Here is a 16,962-nt window from a genome sequence, read left to right as displayed (position 1 = left end):
TTCTTTTGTTTACAATGAGCCAGGCCTCCTACGTGGTATTTTTCTGGCTTTGACACAGCTACATTGACCTTCAGATTCCCCTCAGTTTTACTGGACACTCAGTTTTTCAATTAGCTGGGAGTAGATGTCGGGTCACCGGAAGCAATCCTGCCATACTGTTAATTTATCCAGTGAGTGTGTACAGGTCAACAGACCTTGTTCTGGCTGTGAAAGTTAACTTTCTTAATTAACTATTCCGATCCACAATCTAAATAACCTTACATATTTAGAGAAAATCAGATTTTCTTCAGCCTTTTTTGAAAAAAGCAAACAAACAAAGCTTGTTAGATGCCATTGTTTAAGTGCTTGAAAGTTTCATGCACAGAAATATCTCACAATGTCTACCAACAGAAAAGTGGTCTAAAACTAGCTTTACTTAGTACAGTGCTTCCAGGTTCCTTCCTAAGGAGAAGCGCACACACACCTCAAAATTGTGCATACACTCTAGGTTTTGTGCTGGTACACTAAAGGAGGTTGTACTACCTCAGTTGAAATATAAAAAATAATAAGAAAGAATAAATCTGGCATTTTATTTAGCAGATGAGAAAAAACTGAGAAATTTGGTTAATTTATTAAATAATTTACGTGGTGAAAATCTGTTATAGGAAATAGGCCTTAGACTCAGTGTAACAGCTCAGACAGATTTTTGAAGTATTTTTTGTATTTTTGGTTTCTTCAGAACTTATCAGCTTTAAAAAAAAAACTAAATATTTGGCTATGGAGTTGTGCATGTACTGTATAGTTCACAAACAATCTTCTGCATTTTTGTCCTTATTTATTACATTGTTTGCTTATATTTAGCTTGGAGAAAGTATGGTAATGAACTACATTCAAGGCAATGTGCTGGAAGGGGCATAAATATTTTCACATAGTCTGTTCATATAGGTGAAAAACTTACTTCAGTGTTTTTACCTTCTGGATTATGTACTATTATTGCTCACCCACTTTTGTTCTGCAAAAGGCACCATACAGAACTTCTTCACTAACAGCCAACATGACTTTGCATCACGTTATTCTTCCTCTGTCCAACAAACCAGGGTATTTACATCATTTTGTCGGTTGTTGACTTAAAATAACTTTACTGACTTTATATAGATAACAATGATACCTCTCTTTGCCTTAAATAAATGCCTCAGATGTGGTTTTTCGGTATATAACTGGTAAAGCTATCCTGGGTTTTGTGGAGCATTGGGCTCTTACTGTTCAACACAGTTCAGTTGCATTGATCAAAAATGAAATCATAGATCAAGATCATTATATCTAATAAAGGCCTTTATTTTTTATATTCTTTATTTTTTTTCTTTATAATTAGGAGAAAACCGTTTTATTTTAAATCTCCGATTCCTTTAAGAGCTTAAAAATAAAATTTTTAATTTACATTTAGTTTTTTTGTGATTTGATATCAGTTTTATTGACTGTGTCAGATGGGCAGCTGATATGGAATCATGTCAGATTTGTGAAATTAATGGAAAACATGAGGCAAGTTGTGAGATCATATCTTAATAATCCAATTGAGGTTTATCTTAGGTAATTGTACGTATACACAATAAGTATGCTCATGTATGGCTCCCTCTCTTCTTTTGAAGTAATATTTAAAGTTTTGAGGATTAAGAACAAGATCCAATGAGCATCAGCACATTATGTGAATTTTCTACCTAATGAAAAATAAACCCAAGCACTATGCCCTACTGGGAAGATAATAACATGCACTGAAAAAACACAATTTATCAGTTGAATGGCTTTGTTTAGGAGGTTTTAAAATGCTTATTATTATTTGGGCAATTAGCAGAATGAAAAAAAAAAAACAAAAAAAAACATTCCCCCAACCTTGAAATGATTCCTTCAGGGTTTTGTTTTTCACAATATCCACGTTTTTACCTCAGTCTGGGACATGAATTGTTATGTGAAGTGCATCGCACTTGTTTTTGTCTTTTTACATTGTGTATAGGATTTGAGAGAAGTGTTTGTCTTACTTTAAGTGAAAGACAGAATTATGTTTTTCTGTAGACAGTCAAACTGAGTGGTTTGTCAGTAACAGGCAGATGTTAAAACAAACTAAGACATTTGCTACAATGCTGACTTTGACATTTACTTCACAACTCCCTAATATTTCCCAACTGAAATGCTATTTCACTGTTTAAATATTATATATATATCTGGTCTGCAACTGTGCAGACAAGATCAAAATCTAAAACATTTAAGTGGCCAAAACTGAGCCTGATCATTTTTCAATGATACAATGGTACTTGAAAGTACCGCGAAAGATTTGTAAAACCTTTATTCTATCAGTGAAAACACATAAAGGGAGCATGATCAATGTTTCAAACATTAGAGCCAACTAGAAGTAGACCAAAAAGGGTAAAACCTCAACACTAATTATTAATCTTTTTAAGAGGGTTAAAAATGAAAAAGGTGTTTCTCCTTCTGCAAGGGGTTTGCGTGTGAATGGTAAATGGCCTGTACTTGTATACCTCTTTTTTTTAAGTCAGGAAACTTGATGAAAGTGCTTTACACTACAAGCTATATTAGTAGCCACAGATGCCCTGGGGTCAGAGAGAAGCAGGACTGCAATACTCAGGATCCACTGGGCCCTCTGCCCACCATCATTAGGCAATATTTGTGAAGACACAATGATATTGAGAGCTGGAACTGGAATTTAAACCGATGACCCTTTGGCTGCAGGGCAAACTGCTGCATCTGACACCACTGTTGCCCCATATGCATGTCCTCACTTTGCATGTGTAGTTTTTCTCTGGATATTCTTGCTTCCCACAATCCAAAAGACAAGACTGTTGGGCTGATTGGTGTCTCGAAATGTTTAGGTTTCTGCCCCCCTCCCATGACCCTGATGGACCAGTGGGTATAGACAATGGATGGATTATCCTCTTCCTGTGAACCTCAATGATTCCTGTCTGTTTCTGCCTGAGCAGCTTCTGTGTTGAGACCTGTGACCTGTCACTCCCTGATCCCTCTGCTGCACTAGCAATCAGGTCTGAGTGGTTGCACCTGTAGCAACTCCAATTGCACTTGAGGAAAGCACTATATATTAATCGCTCTAGCAGAGGAAAACCAGCAGATTCTTGAAAGCTGTTCATATGAGGGTACCATGAAGTATTCCTTGTTTTGACCTTTTGATCTCAACCTGTTTCACTCCTGTTTTCTAATGCCTGTCCAAGCATTACAAAACCATAGATATCATCATATATCACAGCCATAGATATCTGCTCTTGTCCCAATTTAAAAACATGTATTGGTCAAATGAGCAGAAACAAAGACATTTTAGGTTAAAATCTTATTCTTTTTGTTGATCAATGAAGGTTTTAAACCAAATGTTATTGTGGGGGCTGGGTGGCTGGTTGGGTCCAGGGTTTTTTCAAGGGGGCACAGGGCAAAATAAACAAGCAAATAAAATGGGCACTAATTGATTTTTTAATCAAGTAAGCCAAAAAGCTGTTTGTGGCTTTGGAGCTCTAGGTTGCAGACCACTGATTCAGCAGATGAATGCTATCATTCTATCTCAGTATGGCTGAAGCTAGGCCTACAGCACCTTCATTTTTAAATAAAAGTTAAACTAAGTATGGTAAAAACTTACATTTGTGTCAGGGACAATTAAGTTAAGGTTTCCTTGCCAAACATAAACAGTAGTAGCCATTCAAAATTTCCCAACTTTTCTTGATGGGCCCTTGGTTGGTCCCCTACAATTCCTCTTTAAACATCAATATTTGTACTAAAAACCTGGTCAGACTCTGTAATTCAGTGAAAGGGTGGAGTCAGATTAAAAAATCCTGCAAGACAGGGTCACTCCAGTGGCTGGAAGTTTGAGGGGATTTCGCTGGGAGTTGGAGGGAAGTGGGCTGCCATTCTGTGTTTGACTTAGAAAGGCCTTTTTCAATAGCTACTGCATCATCATAAGAAACTGGTTTAATATCTTGTCCTCAGTCTAGAGGCCATAAAAACGCCAGGACTAGTTCTAAAGGGACACTGCCTCTTTTGGCCCCTGTCTAGAACCGTCTGTACAGTTGATATTTCTTAGAAATTCACATTACCTTAAGTACCATAAAAAATAAATGTAAAAAAATCCCTCAGTCATTTATAAATCTTGAAAGTTTCAGAAACTAACAATGCCATGTGTACTGTAAATCATCCCATTGACACATTGTGAAACCTTGTATTTTTTTTTATGTGTTTTGAATGATGTGAGTTTGGAAACTCTTTGTTTCCAGTGGTCAGTTTGGCAGTTTAAAGGACTGTATTTGTTATTTTTTTTAAGAAAAAAAAATTTGCCTCTGTCATGACCGAAAATCGATTAAAAAAGGCAGATGTACAGTTTTGACATTATTGTGTATTCCTTAATTGTTATGAAAATACGATATACAGAGCAACAATACAATGATTTAGAGAATGTACAGTTTGTACATAAGATTTCTTCCTTACCGAGGAGGATAAGAAAAAATTGGGAATTTGTGCCTTTTTTTTTGTTACCAGCAACATGCAGAAGCTCGTCTCAGCTTGCTTTCGTCCAGAGACTCCTCCAATAATCTGGGATATGTTTTATGAAATAAGTATCCAAAGAATTACGAAACTTTTCAATTGATTTTGATGTACACACAAGTTCCGAACATCTATGTTTCTTGGGTAGCGTTTGTTTTAAAAATCTGTCTCTGAAATGTCACATCAATCCTGGGTTATCGAATTCTAATCCCTGGATTAACAAACAACAACAAAAAAAAGATTATCATCTGAAAGACTAAATCCACCTGATCACCTTCTGTTTGTTTTTGTTTCTTTAATATGTGGATCCACGGCCGTCCTCCTATATTTGATGACCCTTTGGCAGTTTGAGGTGATTCTGTGGTTTAATTTCTTCCTCTTTCCCCAGACACGGGTCTGTTTAGACCCAATTTTCTCTGAAAGGCAAAAAGGTGAGTTCACAACAAGTGCACACAGTAGATTATGCCACCTCTTTTAGAGCACTGTCATTTAACCTTTCCATGTAATTACGCAATTCCTTTGAGTCTCCCAGCTGAACGTCCTGGCACACCCACTTGATGTCCTGGCTGTGACTTCCTGTAAGTGTATTAACAGCTGGGCGGCTATCGTCTGAACAAAGAGTGGTAAACGTGGTGAACTTGACTCTTTTCCTCTTTGTGGTGGGGGAGTCTCCTTTGCCGTCCTTTGCTGTGTCGGCGGCCCGGTGGACCTGTCCTTGCACGTTCTTCTGCATGGAGCCACCATTCAGCAGGTGGCTGCCCTCCTCCAGGCCACTGCTCGAGTCTATCATGGAGGTTTGCTCCTCCTGCTGAGGTGACAGGCTGATCTGGCTCTCCAGCAGCTCCGCCTCGTTCCCGAGCCACACCCAGTCGTGGGCATGGTTCAAGTTCTCCTGGCCCTCAATGGAGAGCTCCTTGTGGCGGTATTTGAGAGTGTATGACACGCAATTAATGAGAAAGACTAGGATGGCAAGGCAGAAGACGCCAAGCAAGGCATACATGCCAATCTCCAGGTCTGTGAGTCCTCGACTGCTGTGCATGAGGTCATCATCTGTATTACGGCCGTGAGGCAGATCTACTTGTGCAGGAAAGTCTGCAAAGTCAATTGGCATGTTTTGACCACCTCCTGAAAGTTTAGGTCTGCGGATTATAGCACTTCTAGTCGTGGTAGCTCTCCCTGACACTCCATCCTCAATGTCAGAGATGGAGCTGCCATAGTAGTGGGTATCAAGGCCAGTCCTGTCCTGTGATGAGAGCCTGCCTCTGTTCTCCATGTCGTCTCCATCTGGGCCATAGTCGTTGCTCCCACCCCTTGAGCTGTCACCAGGACCAAATTTAACCATGACATTATAGTTTCCTGCAGCCAGGATGCTGCGGCGCTTGAACTTCTGGCAAACTTCGCTGACAGTCATTTCCACCCTGATGAGCAAACCTTGACCCTCAGCCTCTGTCACAATGACAGGCCATTTCCACGAGGGGTCCTGCTGCACAGTGACCACTTCCTTATCTAGGGACGTGGCTGTCAGCACAAAGAAGTCAGGATCGTAGAGATCCAGTGGAGCCTGAGAACCGTCGCTAAACTGGAGCCAGGCGCTGATCAAGGCCTCCTAATGAAACACAAACAGAAAGAAGATCATGAATATAACACTTGTCTATTACTTTAACTATATATCGTAAAAAAAAACATCGCAACAGATCGTGTTAGCACACGTTAGCTCCCTCTGCAGGTTAGAACGCCTCAGATCTTTGCGAAAAAATAAAACCCTTTACAGAAGAAGAAGGAAGAAGAAGGAAGGAAGCTGACCATAGGCAAGAGGCAGCAGCAAAAGCAAGTAACTCAATACATAACAATGGTACAAAAAACAGGAAAACAAATGATTTTTTTTGATGGATGGATGAATGGATGGATGAATGGAAAGACAAACAGCAGGATGGAACAGATACATGGAGGAAAAGATGAAGAGAAGGATGAATAAAAGAATAAAAGAATGAATGAATGAACGGACAGATGGACGGAGGACCAGATATTGTTTAAGAACATTGATTGGATTTTTTGCTTGAATTAACACTTGCTAAGATATAGTTGGCAAACTCTGAGGCAATTCTCTCAAAGTTAAAAAGGAAACAGATTAAGGGAAAGGAAAGAAGAGATTAAAGGGTTACATCAAACATTGTTCATGCCAATAAGGATTTGCTATATATTTGTTCTTAAAGCCGCCTTGTGCTGAAGCCTAACAACTGCCTGTTTAATGTTGCTGAAGGACAAATCCCAAGAGGGGAACAAGTATCCCGCCACCATGGTCTGCAAATGTCTCCTAATTACTGCCACCAGAGGACTAACACTGCTCCACTGCCTGCTTATCCTCACACTGTGAATAAGGCGATGTAGAGATAAATGCCTGCTCCGTTCCTGTCTCTTCTGCAAAAGAAAGAAAGCAGAGGAAAGTGGCAAGAAGCAGCACAGAGAATGCATGAGGGGGCTTGGTGGATCAAAGAGGCCACTATTCAAGATGCCCTACCAAATTACTGTAGCAAGACTGAAAGTTTGATAGAACAGCAGCACTTTGAATATAAGTCATATTTTCATACAGCGGCTGTGATTTCACACTTGCATTTTATTTAGATTAAGTTTCCTCTTTTAGCTGCAACCCAAAAACATGTCTGTCACACTGTGGCTCTCAAAACTCTTCAGAGTCCTGGAGGTAGAGAAGAACACATAAACCTTTTTGAGGAAATGCAGGCTGCAAAATGTGCTCATTTTTATTTAGCCTGATGAATACCTTTTTCTTTCTAAAGTTCATTTTCCAAATGTCTGATTAAACGTGCAATTTTAAGCACATTAAGGATAGAGACTACTGTGTTAAATTAACACCATTCTCAGTGGTAATCACACCTGCCTAAACGGTGTGCAATTACATCTGTTTGGTTTTAATGTAAGGCATCAAAATCAGCAGTAAATTGAGCTGAACACCAGCAGCTAACAAAGAGAAGAACAGGTCATTACGGCTCTCTTTCCACTTTTAAAAAGACGCAATGATTATTCCCATTAACATATAACCTGCATGTATTATCTTTCAAAATTATCTCAATTATCTAACAGCTAACCAATACAAACACCCCATTTAATTTCCTGTTACTAAAAGTGCTACAAACACAGCGAAAACAATTATACTTTACTAAATATCTAATTAAAGAATTTGGAATTTATTAAAAAATTATCATATAAATTGTATTTGATTTTTTCCTTTAATGAATCTACTGATTTCATTGATAAATATAACCAATTCTGACCTGTTTGGGGTTCTGCAGAATGTCTTGTGTGCTGGTGCTGGCAATAATGGCCCTGTTGCTCCCTGGACTTAACTGCAGCCCCATAGTCAGTCCCGTCACCAGCTGCACGCCGAGCTCTGTGATGGTCACTTTGTCATCTACCACTGTTACTGTTTTCTCAGCCAGGATGGAGTCTGACAGTGGGGACAAAACCTGGTGGCAAAATCAAAGTAACAAACAGATCTTTAAAAAGGTTATAGATGTGGTTAAAAAAAACAAACAAAAAAACAAGTAAAAATGTTTTCATTTCCATGTCACTGTGTAAGCAATTTTAAACAGAAGGGACCCCAAGATTAAACCCAGCATGTAATGTGAATCAGTGTTTCCAAACCTTTTTTGACATTTTGTCTTACCATGAGTACCCCCCTCAGTCATCAAGGTATTGATGATTATCCTAAAGTGCAATGTAAAATAACTTATTATAAAATAAAAAAAAACATTTTACTTAATTACTTTATTACTAGTAAACCTTTTAACATGAGCATTGCATTCTTAAAAATCTCCAAAAAAAAAAAAAAAACATGAATATGTTAGCTGGATGTTGGTAAGGAATCGAAATAAATACAAAATAAATGATATTATAAAAAAGTATTTATAAAACTGGAGCTTCTCTGAGTAACTCCCTTACAATCACATTTAAACTTAATAAATTGGGAACAAAATACAGAATAAAAATCATAGTCAGACTGACTGAAGGATTATTACTTTGTGTTCATCAAGACGCCTGAGCTTCTTTGATGACCTTTGATAGCTCAGTGTGAAAAACAGTTGATCCCAGGCTGTTCTCTACATCCAATTGTCATGGTTGGTTTAGAAATCAAACCCACATGCAGAACACCACTTGGAGACTGATAAAAAGTTCAACAGAGTTTATTAAAGGTTTGCACAGAGATAACATGAACTGGATTCTGGAAACTGGTCCGGGCCGGACTCTCAGGCGTCTTGAAGAGGTCCAGGCTTTCTTTTCTGAGAGAGGGAACCGGTTGGGTCCAGAGACTGTTGGTTCAGCAGAGTGCTCAGCAGCAGCAGCGTCTAGCTTCTGACTTTCTAGTGACAGACCTTGGTTTGAGGGATTAGCTCTTTCCTGTTAATCCTCCTTAAGCAGGTGGATTCCAGAGTGAGATCTTCAGGTTTGGCTCTCTAGGGCAGGCAGGCAGGTAACAGGTTAAGCTCATCCAGAGCTTCAGACGGGAGACAGGTTTCCAAACTTGGTCAACACTGCGGCGTTGAAGGAAGGTCTGGCTGCTGATTATATAGGCAGGTCTCCCGATGGGCTGATGAACGTCAGCTGTGCTGTAGGGCTCCAGCCCAGGAGATGCACAGCGCACTCTGCTGGAGAAGGTGGAGAATCTCCAGATCCCAACACCAATCTGTTCCTCTGCTTTGTTTTGATGCGTGTTACAGCTGAAGGTGAACCCAAACGCATAAGAAAAGCTTACTTTTTGGTTCATAAAAGCTTGTTCAATTTTTCAGGTTGGTCCTCACGAAGCAAAAGAGATCCCAGCCCTTTTTAATTTTACTACCTAAAAAAAAGGGTATCTGTAATCTTTAAGCAGGAGCGCTACCGCAGGTCATTCATTCCTGCTGCCACCAGACTCTATAATACTGCACTATAACCACAATAACTCCTATAAAAACCACTGTGCAGCTATATTATATTTTTTTATTTATTGACTGTGCAATATGCAGTGCAATATGCTGACTGTGCAGTATATGTGAATAGAATAGTCATACCACTACCTCACAGTTGCTCCTCACCTACTACACTTTAATGTAAAAGTAAATCCACCTGTTTATAAGCAATCCGGATTGTACATATGACACCTCAAATCTCTGTGCTATTCCCTTGTATTTTTTAGTTTATTTCTTATTTTTATTTTGTTTTTCATTGTGCGTGATACATGTACACTTGCACCTTAATCCTTATTTATCTTGATATACTGTATATTTATTGTTTATTCTTAATGCACCTTTTTTCTCCTTGTTTGCACCTTCTTTAACTGCTATGCCAATATGTGACCAGTGAATTTCTCCGCTGTGAGATCAATAAAGCTCATCTAATCTAATCTGATAAAATATTTTCCTATATCCCTTGCAATGCACTCATAGACCACTAGGAGTTCGAGTACCCTGGTTTGGGAATCACTGACGTAAAGTTATGCACACACATAAAGAAATCCATGCTCTTTACATAAAACACAACCAGACAGAGCTCTACCAAAGAGACCAACCCAGTAATATAAAATGATTGACAGTATTAATTCTGTGCTAACCATTTAATAGATAGATAGATAGATGTACTTTATTTATCCCAAGCTGGGAAATTGCAGTGTAGCAGCAGCTTTACCCATAGTGACAGTCACAACACAATAAGATAAGAAAAAAGTAAAAATAACATAACATCCACGCGTATTTACATTCTATTAACTTCTTTTCTATAATTTTAAACTTAACTGGGAATGTTAACATTCTTCTTTTACAACGCTAGCTGTGACAAAGCAACTGGTTATTTATCAATGCTGACTCTGTTCTTTCAACATCCCTGCAGTAACACACTCAGAAGTTAAATTCTTTGAATCTTTTCCCTAAACATCACACATTTTTGTGTTAATAATGTTTATTCAAAGGATCTTTGCTGGGAATTTTTGACCCTCAGCTTTTCTTTGGACAGATATTCAACAAAACTTAGAAAGCTGTACAGCTTTGAAGTCGCAGGGAAACAGCTGTTCCAATCGTCGCAGCTTGGAATTCTCCCGAGTGGTGCTTGACTTTACACGAGCACATAAATTGAATTTGATTGGTCGATTATTAGGAGGACGGGATTTTCGTCTGGTTTTTGGCCGGTTTGTCGGAAGCATCTTGCTAAACAGCTAGAAACTTAGTGCAAGTAGGTTCCCAATGGGAAATGACATTGGGACCAAGTAGCACTAAATTGGTGACTTAGAAACAACACTATCAAGGAACGCTATGGACAGCAGAAACATGTAAGAGGAGGAGAGTTTGGGGTCGGAGGTCGTGAATGAGTCTCCTCCGTCATCCATTTTTTATTTAGAGGAGGAAAGCGGGGACGAAGTTGTTGTGGAAGAGGACGCCAGGGCGGCAGAAGCTTGGTTTGGTGTAGAAGGCTTCCAGCCGTACATGTTTGAGCCCTTGCCTCGCAACGCTGCCAGTTCTGTTAGCTCTACGCCTGCTGAAGACACAGACGTCCATCCCCGTGAACACTGGGACGGAACTCAATGGGAAAGGAAATTATTCCTATTTATTACTTCAACCGTTGCGTATATTAGCTGCAACATATGAATCAAGATGCTATGACTGAAAACATTTGATTGACAGACGACCGTTGATATATGATTGGCCGAATTTAGGTGTACAAGCTGATGTATAATTAACTGGCCTGCATAATATAACGAAAGAATAAACACAGATTATAAGACAGGATTTTATTTTTAAAATAGAAATTTTCTAAATTTTGGGACAATATGGTCTGATAAAGATTACATTTATATACATGTTTAAGCCTGAATGATTTGACACTTAAATACGATTACCCTACGACTTTAAGAAGCAATCACTCATGATCTTAGCTGATGTAGTGTGCTAACATTGATGTTGCTACACTTTGTTTGAATGCCCTGTATTTAGATACTCTTAACATAGTGGTACCAATAAAAACTATTCCTAAAACTAAATAACAAAACTAAAAAACTGTGGATTTAAGTAAGATTAATTAATTAATTTGCCAATCAAAAAAGACTGTCCTATGGTAGGTTGCCTGTTGAAACTTAATACATTTTAAATTCACAACGCTAACTACATGACTGTGTCTTAACATTGTTTCTGGCTCTCCACTCTCTGTGACGGAAATTTTACATTTATTTAATAAAATGAAAATATCCTCCAGTCCAAAAGCCATTCACTCTCCATTGCTTTTTAAAAACAGTTTTCACTGTTAGTGGCCTTAAATGCCAGAAATTTTTAATAATTTTTCCCTGAACATTTACAGTCCTATTTATGTCAAAGCTTCTTGAATAAGTAGAGGCAAAGAGACAGATAACTTATGTAAATCTTTGAAAACTTGGCCTTTATATTTTAATGTGTTGATTGTGTTGACCCTTTAAGAAAGTAGTTAAAAACGTGATAGTCTGCTTTGTGCAGGACATTACTTGTTGATTGATTTACTTTTTTGATCTCACAGTGGAGAAATTCACCCATCACATTGTCTCAAGTACAAGTATAATGACTTAATCTTTTTTTTTTTTCTAGTTTTACTTGTAAAGCATTAAATGGCCGTGACCTGGGAAAAAGTGCTTCTTAAATTAAGTTTACTTATTATTTTTTTTAAATGGATGACTGCAAAGCACTAACCTGTGCCACTGCAACATAAATAACTACTGTTATGCTTCTCACTAGCACTTTAATCACTTTGTAGTCTGCTGATGACAGTTTTTTCATTTCCTGTCTAAACACTCAGTCTTCCCCAAGAGAAATAAACAGCATGACGAACAAATAACAACAAAGTTAAAGAGGAATTCATTTCCAAAGTTCATCAAGGTAAAATATAGCCAGATATAAATCACTGTTGGTCACATTGTCTGACTGACAAGAAGTTTCTGGCAAGAGTTTTGCAAAAATATTTATACCATTAAGCATTTTACTTTAAAGGAAAGTGACTCATTAGGAGTTGAAGCTTATTTATATGTATATTTCTTTCTTTTCTATTTTTTCATCTTAAATAAAAAGAAGCCAAGGTATCTAACTTCATACAATATCTGAAAAGGCAGCTTTTTCTGTTTTCTTCAGCTGGGTTGATCACAAATTTATGGACTGGTGTCTAAGTGGTGGAAGTACCTCTGAATTTTTCTGAACAACAAAAACATTTCAATCTAAGACAATAAAAGGGAGTGTAAGTAGAACCTTTTGTTGAGCTGTGACTCTTGCACGGTGCATACATATGCGTGTAAATGTCACCGCGTTTGTCAGGCGACAGGAAGGCTGTCATAGGTAATCACAGCTGTCACACCTTTGCGTTCCCCACACTTTCAAGTTTTTGATTGTTTTGTGAGACTGTGCGAGAGTTTATGGAGTTGAACGAATGTCTGCCCTCCACTACGCCAAACAGAAGACTGCTTTTGCAGATTTCATTAGGAGACTGATATTTATTCAGTCAGAGTGAACAACTGAAAAGCCCTATGGTCCACTAACGGCTTAAAGTCTGTGACACACCAGTGAGCAGCTGTCTACTCCGAACTAAAGGACGTACTAATCAAATACAGCAGTCTGTGCTACTTGTTTTGTCTTTCTGAAAAACAATGTGATCATGTTCTTTCAGAACATTACTCATATTTAACCTTTTTAAACACAAATACAACTGAAGGTTATATAATTATCTTATTTTCTGCCTGGGGGCATATTGAGAGCTTTACTCTGTGCATAAGGATGTGAATCATAAAAGGTGGACTCCGTTTTATGGTGAGTTCATTAACAGATAAGGCCACACAGTGAAAATCACTTTTTATTTACAATAAATCAAATTTACATCAGAAAAATTTAGCAGAAAACCAATAGAGTGGAACAAAAATCGAGTTAGCCCTAAAGCACCTATAACACTTCTTGAAAAATTCAAATTGTTAAAATTGATGATTTTAAAGAAAAAATATTAATGGAAAAAAAAAATCATTTAAATTTTTTTTTTTATAACTATATCATAATCTACATTCATAGTAACATAATAGCATTTCTTTGAGTCCCCAAGTTCTTGCATGATGTGCCTTGCAAAGGTAATTATACCTTCTAAATTTTTCCAAATTTCTTCCATGTGACCTATAACATCAATGTTTTTATCAGGGTTGTGTGTGAAAGATTGACCAAAAGTAGTGTTTTTTGAGGAAGAGTGAAAAGGAACCATGTTACTGAAAATTGGAAGTAGGTACAAGGAATATGTAGATTGCTTTTGCAAGGCAGTTTCACTTCCAACTCATCAAACATTGATGCTTTGTCAAGCCTCCTATGACTGATGCATGGGGGCCTGATCAGGCTATGTTCAGGAAACTATTGCAGATGCAGAATCCACAGCCTGATGTGGCTAAAACGAGATGAACCACTAGTATATACCAGCTGGGATTAAAATCTGTAAGCTTTTTTTTTAGTGACTCCAAAGGCCGCGCATACACTGTATGATACTTTCAATCATTGAACTCAGCTACAGCTCAAACTGTACGACGAAACTGCAGGGTTTAAAATTTCACATCTCCAAATGTCTGTTCTTAGACCTTAGGGCCCGACGCTTTAATGCAATCTAACTGCTCACACTAAACGTCCAAAAACCCACACATCGGACTCAGCGCTGAGAGATAGCGATGGTCGGACTCGTCAATTTGGAAGTAGAAGAACTGCCTTGTTTGCACATGCGCAGTGTGTGAGGTTTTGGTAGATGCCCGATGCTCTGCTTCAGTAGCAGGATTTGCCCACGAACCTCACCAGGACCGACTGAATTTCAAACATGTTTGATTTTCTCCTGACCTTACGAGTCCTAATCGCAAGGTGGTCGTGAGACGCTAATCACCCTCGTTACCCCCTGTATATTACATGATGCAGGAAAAATTTTCGCATGATTGGAGAATCGGGCAACAAACCTAAAAGGGCAAGAAATCGCACAGCGTAGGCCCGACTTTAGTTAGTGAAAGAATGCCGTGTTATGGTTGCAGTAGAAAAATCTCTGCCAGGACTGCCTCGTGTCCCCAAATCTGTTTGTTGGGTTCATGGACATAATCACACACCATACCTGAAGAGGAAGTTTCTAGTTTGGGATCTTTAGGATTTCATCTTTGCTTTTTTGAAAATTATATGATTCTTATGGCTTCTTCAGGCCATGGATTTTAAATTTAACAACTGAGCAGTTGGCAGCGGGAAAGATTTGCTTCCTTATTCAGTGGGAGCGCAAAGCAGAGCTACACCTCCTCTAAACCGAAGGGGTTCAGTCAAGATGCTTCAGGCCTCTGATCATTATTTTCTTATGAGGTACATCACACTGAGTCCACAAAACTTGCTGCTTTGACTAAATATCCCTTCAGATTTAGAGACCCATTTGGATATCCTAAAATGAGCAGGAGAGTTATGTCTGGATTTCCTCACTGTGGGAGTTACCCCAACAGGGGGTTTTGCATTCGTTAAAGACCTTAGCTGAATGGATGCTGATGCGTTACAATGCCTTAGGTTAGAGATTTCTAACTCCTCACATATCGCTTTCTTGCATGGTTCTTGCTCCATCATAGCTGATTTAAATGGCTGAATTAATGCATGTCATCAAGCACTGCAAAGATCTGCTAATGAACTATTCCTTCAATCAGCTATATCAAACCAAGACACCATCTAAACCATGCACATTTTTGACTCTTGAGGATTAACTCTGGACACCACTGATGTGGCTAAAGAAAAATTTCCACATTTCCTTTGATGCAAGAATCTAAAACTGCGGTTCACAGACACTCCTCAGCTAATAAAACTTAATCTAAGCTACTTCACACAAGGAAATGAGCAAACATTTCAGTTTCCAGATGTGCACAGATGGTTCAGAGGGTGTCACAAAGGGACCATGACTTAATTTCCTTCAGCTTTAAAATAATATTTGGAGTTGTTCATTCACATAAAATCGGATAATACAGTGAGGTTTGACGTTCTTGGTTTAATAAAATATGAAATTTCAGGAGGTATAATTATCCCCCATGGCCCTTCAGTAATATTTATCATAACAAAATAAATTGTTAAATAAAAGGTATCTAACTACTAATAAAATATTTTCTATTAGAACAGAAGATTCTCATGGTGCTTCATCTTATACCTGGATAGTAGTCATTCCTGTGTCTTGTCCAACCAGGATCCTCCTGTCAAGCAGCTTAGCAATCTGGGTGTCTTCTACCTTTAGGAAGTCCCCTACAAGCTCTGTGATGTCCACCTGCCAGTCAGTGCCAAGCATGAAGGCGGTCTGACCTCGTTGTTCAGCTGACTCTGCAATGAAATGGGTCAGGACTTTGACCATTGCATGTTGGTACTGCAGAGTGCAGCTCCGTCCACGCCTGTCCTCATCATCCTCATCGTCGCTGTCCCACGAGGACCTGACAACATAAAGTAAAAATTAATGCTGGGCAACATGAATATATGTGGATTTGTCTTCATTTCATAGCCTCAGATATAATAGCATCATCTGATCTACTACTACTGATCTACACATTACAACACTCATCAAAACCAACAACATAACCAATAATAAACTGATTGGATTTTACTAACAATTTAACAATCATGACAGACTTGGAACTTCTAGCAAAACTTTCCTACGTCCATGATAAACTTTAAATAGAAAAAAAAAAGATCTGACGAATACACAACCTCCAGGAAAGCTTTTTAGAGCAAAAACATGTCTTTCAACTTCAAAGGTTGCTAAGGTGTGGAGGTGCAAAAGTATTTCAATGCAGAAGGTAGAGCTAACTTCTTTAGACTGACTCAACTCTCAGTGTCACTGTTACAGCTGAGGCTTCAGAAGAGAACCTGAAGATGTAAAGCCAGGCATACAAGAGAGTGCAATACAGTAAATGGTGAATTTCACCCAAACATCAGCTCCTATTCTATTTATCATTTAGTCATAGATCTACTTCAAACTTGTGTCAAACAATCCTAAATTAAGCTTAGCTATTATTTCTGCTTCGTTTCCCCATACTATTCTACATTTAAAAACAGACACATCAGCAATGAGTCCCCCAGCATGTTTTTGCCATTTGTGCAAGAAAATTCCACTCAGATTAGGCAGACATCTTTTACCACCAATCTCATAATTCAGCCCTTCTCTGGATAAGCTGCTTTGGTTTTCAACACCCCTGTCCTGTTGAAGGCTGCGCCCCCACAACCCGCAACCATGACAACCAGTCAGAGTTTGTAAAGAGAGCCTGTAGAACAATACATTAGATGAAAGCCATAGTTTGACCAAGAGGCTGCTCTGGACATCTTATTTCCCCTGATGATGTCACAGTCTTGGTTTTGTTATGTTTATGTAGAGTATTCAGTCTTACTTTTCTCCTTGTTTTAGTGTCTAATTATTATTTTGTTT

At 38.5% G+C, this 16,962-nt stretch overlaps 1 protein-coding gene across 1 annotated transcript in view; it reads right to left on the bottom strand.

The window, feature by feature from the left end:
* Positions 1–4,335: 4,335 nt before the first annotated feature.
* LOC107099723 (transmembrane protein 132C-like) overlaps positions 4,336–16,962 on the bottom strand; it is a 39,904-nt gene continuing 27,277 nt past the window's right edge. The window contains exons 3-5 of the mRNA XM_015397964.1: positions 15,700–15,973; positions 7,821–8,012; positions 4,336–6,136 (exon numbers count right to left, since the gene is read on the bottom strand). Of these exons, the coding sequence (XP_015253450.1) occupies positions 4,991–6,136; positions 7,821–8,012; positions 15,700–15,973 (1,612 nt within the window). The 3' untranslated portion in view covers positions 4,336–4,990. The remainder of the gene's footprint in view (positions 6,137–7,820; positions 8,013–15,699; positions 15,974–16,962) is intronic.

Source organism: Cyprinodon variegatus, unplaced genomic scaffold (assembly GCF_000732505.1).
Source record: "Cyprinodon variegatus isolate N-32 unplaced genomic scaffold, C_variegatus-1.0 Scaffold900, whole genome shotgun sequence".
NCBI classification, from domain to species: Eukaryota; Metazoa; Chordata; class Actinopteri; order Cyprinodontiformes; family Cyprinodontidae; genus Cyprinodon; species Cyprinodon variegatus.
Note: the sequence above shows the minus strand (reverse complement) of the source record. Positions and strands in the feature narration are given on the sequence as shown.